General features: G+C 41.7%; 1 protein-coding gene across 1 annotated transcript; it reads left to right on the top strand.

Moving 5' to 3' along the window:
* The first annotated feature begins 416 nt into the window (after positions 1-416).
* Positions 417-5479, top strand: clic2 (chloride intracellular channel 2). Its single transcript, XM_039012044.1, has 6 exons — positions 417-696; positions 2611-2720; positions 3520-3645; positions 3736-3839; positions 4149-4330; positions 4599-5479. The coding sequence occupies exons 1-6, from the start codon at positions 643-645 to the stop codon at positions 4758-4760; spliced, it is 738 nt and encodes a 245-aa protein (XP_038867972.1). The 5' UTR covers positions 417-642; the 3' UTR covers positions 4761-5479.
* The last annotated feature ends 597 nt before the right edge of the window (positions 5480-6076 follow it).

Genomic DNA, 6076 nt, shown 5'->3' with positions numbered 1-6076 from the left:
TCCAACAGATGAGAGCCACTTGTGAAACTGAGAGCCACTTGCATTTGAACATTTCCAAATCAAAGGAGGTGTTAATGGTTCCCAGTATATTCCAACACAGTACATGCTTTGTAAGGAGCGAGCCAAAAAGTATAAAGTGTAAACTGTTACTAGTGTGACAAATCATCAAAACAGTGTATTCAATATGGCTATACTGTCAGTATGAGGAATATGATAGCCATCAGGTTTTTTGTCACATGGTGAAACTATATTTCTACATTGTTTGATTAACCGTTATCAACTGACAAATAATAGGACCTATTTTAGGCTCTCCTCATAGAGAGAGCTTGGCACTGTTTATATAAGGGAGGACCACGCCCATCCTCTGGACCCACCCCCTCCTCTGACTTTTCACAGTGATAGCCTCATGAAGTCCTCAGACAAAGCATGCCAGCCACAAGGGTCTTACACTGCCTCCTAAGATCCATATATAAACCAGCACACTAGAGCACACAGATATATAGCAGACTCAAGGGCGTAGTGAGGTTTTACTTCAGTGGACTTGGAGTCTTCAGCGTTAACAGGTTTTGGTTGGGTCTGAGGACACTTGTTGGAAAAAAACGTTTCTGAACTTGGCACCACACAACACGGCTTTTGGACAAAATGGCACTGCGACAGAACTCCGACAAAGACCCGACTATTGAACTCTTCATAAAGGTCAGTATTGTGTTTAGTTTAGTATTGTGTTTCCTTTAGTTTAGAATAAGAAAATAATAATTTGTATTAATTCAAACAAACCGCCTATGAATGTCTATTATTTCAACAATATGTAAAAATATGTAAATTATGTGATGATTGAAATACAAAAGAAAAATAACTCAAAAGTGTTTCATGTGAAAGCAAATTAAATGTACAAAATCAAGCTGTAATGTAAGCTTCAGTCACTTCAGCCATAGCCTCTGTTTCAAATAAGGGCTCAATACTTGTAGTGTTGTGTTCAGGATTGGTAAAAACTGGAATGTGACCAAGATTTGTAGTTCACTTATCAGCACTCAGCATTGTAGAGGGGCAGAGATCTACATTATGGGCACCATCAATCCGAGGTTGGCTCTCCATGAACGGTCGTCATCTAGGGTTACGTAAAGCCTTGGAGGCTGGTGTGTGTGTGTGTGTGTGTGTGTGTGTGTGTGTGTGTGTGTGTGTGTGTGTGTGTGTGTGTGTGTGTGTGTGTGTGTGTGTGTGTGTGTGTGTGTGTGTGTGTGTGTGTGTGTGTGTGTGTGTCTGAGCATACACTCCTCAGTGACAGTGAGAGTGGCCTTTATCCCTGTGACGCCAGATACTGGAGGCCACCTTATCACCACACGCCCAGGAGGAGCTGGCAGGACGCTGGGAACCCCTGGCCCCCGATGAGACAGACACGCCCACACACTGACACATATGCACATGCTCTATTACACATACGCACATTCACACAAAAATAGCAAATAAGTAGTCACATACAATAAATGTATGTTTCTATGTGAAGTCATATCCCAGAAACGTAATCCACCCCTTCGGCGCCAGATCCCCCCCTTTCCTCCTGAGGGGACCCGTCAAATCTCAGGGTGTTTGTTTTCGGCAACTCTGGGCATGTCCACTTTCTTCCCTTCAAGTCCCATGTATCCCTACTTCCTTTGGAGGGGGAGCCGAAGGGTGTCTGTGAGACAACGATTTTTTTGTAAAAGGGAGGTGAAGCCACGGTGCATTCAGAAAGCATTCAGACCCCTTGACCTTTTCCACATTTTGTTACGTTACAGCCTTATTGTAAAATGGATGACTTTTTTAATATATATCTACACACAATACCCCATAACGACAAAGCAATAATATTTTTTTTTTTTACATTTCATATTTACATAACTATTCATACCCTTTACTCAGTACTTTGTTGAAGCAACTTTGGCAGCGATTAAAGCCTCGAGTCTTCTTGGGTACAACGCTACAAGCTTGGCACACCTGTATTTAGGGAGTTTCTACAATTTTTCTCTGCAGATCCTCTCAAGCTCTGTTAGGTTGTGTGGGGGGCGTTGCTTAAGACACACACACACACACACACACACACACACACACACACACACACACACACAATCAAAGTGCGTACAACAGTGAGTGAACAATTCAATTTGTTTCTCAATACCAGAGGCCGTTATCTACCGTTATCTTCCTCTCCAACACAATGTCTGCCTTTTCTATCAAGTAGCAGCTCCTAAAATACCCCAGCCACTCCCACCACTACAAGTGTGTATATTTGTGTCTTTTGTCATGAGATTAATATGAATTGCATGATAGGGTTTTTCTAACTAGGCAAGTCAGTTAAGAACAAATTCTTATTTTCAATGACGGCCTTGGAAGAGTGGGTTAACTGCCTTGTTCAGGGGCAGAACGACAGATTTTTACCTTGTCAGCTCGGGATTCGATCTTGCAACCTTACGGTTACAAATCCAACGCTCTAACCACTAGGCTACCCTTCCGCCACAACTCCTATGGTCATTGTTTGGTATGACAATGACCAAAGGAGTTGGCAATACAGCACAAACAGAACCAGGCTATAACCAAACCTAAACCCAATTATTAATGCTGCTTGTCCTTCAGGCTGGCCACGATGGAGAGAACGTGGGCAACTGCCCATTCTGCCAGAGGCTCTTCATGGTCCTGTGGCTGAAAGGAGTCAAGTTCACCGTGACCACCGTCGACATGAGGAAGTAAGCACCCCGCCCCCCACCCTTCCACTTCCTGTGCATCTGTTTAAAAGTCCCCTTACACAGGGTCATGTCTAGATGATGTAAAATTGACTTCAAAAATGTAATTATTTAGCATTTTAGCTAACCTTAACCCCAACCGTTTCCCTAATCTTAACCTAATTATCCTAACTTGCTATATTAATTCTCCTAACCAACTGCATGAGTTGTCCTAACCTGCTACGAAAAGTCAATTTTGACATAAACTGTATCCCTTCTAGACAAAACCCTAAGAGTTGAGGGAGAACAAGGATGTTTTTCAGAAACCAAACCGTTTAATAGGGTAAAAGTAACACTCAATGGGGTGTGATACAGAGAGGGGATAGAGGGCGGTGCTTGCAAGGCTAAAGCAATAGCAGAATGGTCAGTGTGTTATTGAACAAACATATTTTCTTAATCTAACCCGTGTGAATTTCTCAGGCCCATTACCAGTGAGCTAATAAGATCAGGAAACGTTGAAAGGATGCTGATATCTGAGTGATTAGGAAAACACACAACATGCACCCTTTGAGCTAGCCACTCCCATGCCAGTGTGTTTTACTTACTGAATCATGGGCATTGTTGGAATCCTTAATCGAGAATGCCAACACTGGATTTTGACATGGCTTGATAACCATTGTGTTCGTTGTGATTGTGTCGCTGAATGATCGACATCGTATCTATTGATATAAAGCTGGAATGATCACATATATGATCCTGTCTACTCCCTTTCTCCCTCCCCTTAACCCACCTCTCCACCCAACCCTGCCCTGGTACACTCTAGGAAGCCAGCAGAGCTGAAGGATTTGGCACCAGGGACCAACCCTCCATTCCTACTGTACAATGGCACCCTCAAGACAGACTTTATCAAGATCGAGGAGTTTCTGGAGCAAACACTGGCCCCTCCCAGGTATAGTGTTATTATATTAAAGAAAGTGAAAGGCACTGACCGTCTTCAAACAAATTCATACTCAGACTCATCTCATCTCCCTCCCTTCAGGTATCCACACCTTAGCCCACGCAACAAAGAGTCCTTTGACGTGGGTGCGGACATTTTCGCCAAGTTCTCCGCTTTCATCAAGAACAACCCAGCCAACACTACTTGTAAGTGAAGTTACAGTCAGTCCACATTCATGTATTAGACCATGTCTTATGAGGCAATGGAAAAAAAAAGTACTCAACGGAATACACACTATGGGCGTATGCCTTCATGAAATGCTGGTTTGATGTGAATTTTAGGGACCAGACCATGCCTAATCCTGGACTGAAAAGCATGCTCAATGGAGAATCTCAATTGAAAGCGCTTTTTCACCCAATATATAAACTTAATCTGGGTCTGGGAAAGCCGCCCATAAGGAACACCTCTAAAGCTATAGATATATAATATATGCCTGTGTCTCTCTCAATCCATAGTCCAAGAGAAGGCGCTGCTGCGGGAGTTCAAGCGGCTGGATCACTACCTGAACTCCCCCGTCCCTGAAGAGATTGACCACAACTCCAGAGAAAACATCGCCCTCTCCAAGAGAAAGTTCCTGGATGGCAACCATCTCACCCTGGCAGATTGCAACCTGCTGCCCAAGCTGCATGTCATCAAGGTGAGACAAATAGGCCTATAACATAAACAGATTATTTTCTGGTATTCGGCATGTCTTATGAAGTGTAGTACACAACCTATGCAATGACAGGGCCCATCCTTACTTTCTAATCCTGGGAGAAGTGTAACTTAATTTTTAACCATTGGGAATAGACATTCTCCGTCCATATTCTCCAGTCTTCATTATTTAAATAGTGTAATATGACTATTACGGTTGATAGTGTCTCACAATTCAACCGTTTTCCCATGTATTCTGTTTTATATGATAGATTGCTGCCAAGAAGTACTGTGACTTTGACATCCCGGTCCAGTTCACCGGAGTATGGAGGTACCTGAACAATGCCTACGAGAGGGAGGAGTTCAGTCAGACCTGCCCTGCCAACATCGAGATCGAGAAGGCTTACCTGGACGTGACCAATAAGAGGCTGTAAACCTATAACCAACCTTTAACCAACCATTACACAACATGTCCTCTTTTACTATTACCTTACATGGAAATGGTAACTCATTCACCCCAAAAAATATAACAAATTTTTTGGGGAGGCCACAGCAATCATTATCAAAGTATCTCAAATCAATCCTGCATCAGGATGCCTTTGAAATCGATAGGCATTCTAGGAATCAAATTAGTACAGAAGTTCACACCCACACACAAAGTGCATTATGTTAAAAAGTGCATTATTTACAAAATTAACTGCAATGCCTTGTGTTTTACAGACAATTTACTAATAGGATGCTACAGTAACTAAGGTTTATGTATGATGTTAATTTCAAGTAATTATACTGCCAATTCCCATTATATACCACACTAAATAGGCCAAGTGTGCAATTTGACTGTTTATCAAATTAAGTGTTTCTTTGTCCATAGTGTAAATATGTATATTTTTTTCACATGTTGTTTATGACCTGAACACCCATAATATTAGAATGTATAAGACTATAAGAGTGTATTCTAATTCTGTTTATGTGTGATTGAATGGAGTGAAATAAAATATATTTTAACAGTTGCTCATGATTACCATAAAGAATAGTCAATTATCATGTAAATAAGTTAAGGTCAAATGTTTTACCATAATACATTACACCTGCCCGATTCTAGTTTTTTCAAACTATGATGTGAACTAAAATAAAATCTATTTCATGAGTCTGACCCTCGAGAGAGAGTGTGTGTGTGTGTGTGTGTGTGTGTGTAAATCTCTAGGACTCTGCTGCTCCCTTGTGGGTGTTAAAAGGAAACACAGAAACCATTGCTGATCATGTCAAAGAAACCCATATATACTGTATGTAGTCATATCTGATTTATGTTGCATGATTACCCTAAATATTTATTTACTGTGCATTTCTAAATTTGTCAATTTAAATAAGTTGACAGCTAATTTTTGTGTTTAATCCTTAAGTCTATTGACACACCCGTGCGTCAATCTAAGTAACATAATAAAACATATCCCCATCAAAATCGGTCTGTTTAAGCTAGAGATATCTTTTTTTTTGCATGGGCTGCGTCTCAATCCACCGCATCCACCGATATCGGCCTTCCACATCTGCGGTGGAAGGTGGCCGAGCTACTGTAAAGCAGTGTTTGTCAGACCATAAGACCTCCCGAAAAATCGGTCTTCTTGTGAAATCGTCTGTAGCATCCGACCGGTTTGGCCTATAAAACTATTATGACCACTCTATAGAAAGGGGAGACACTCACGAAGGAGTTTTCCATTTTGCTCTACGACCCCCACAAGTGTCACGGGACTCG

The sequence above is a fragment of the Salvelinus namaycush genome, chromosome 17 (genome assembly GCF_016432855.1).
Source record: "Salvelinus namaycush isolate Seneca chromosome 17, SaNama_1.0, whole genome shotgun sequence".
NCBI classification, from domain to species: Eukaryota; Metazoa; Chordata; class Actinopteri; order Salmoniformes; family Salmonidae; genus Salvelinus; species Salvelinus namaycush.
Note: the sequence above shows the minus strand (reverse complement) of the source record. Positions and strands in the feature narration are given on the sequence as shown.

Bases quoted from the DNA above. Each gene is read 5' to 3' on its own strand.
- clic2 (XM_039012044.1), top strand. From the start codon at position 643: ATGGCACTGCGACAGAACTCCGACAAAGACCCGACTATTGAACTCTTC. The intron at 3,840-4,148 runs GTAAGTGAAGTT...CTCAATCCATAG, and splicing joins CAACCCAGCCAACACTACTT to TCCAAGAGAAGGCGCTGCTG. The intron at 4,331-4,598 runs GTGAGACAAATA...TTTATATGATAG, and splicing joins CCAAGCTGCATGTCATCAAG to ATTGCTGCCAAGAAGTACTG.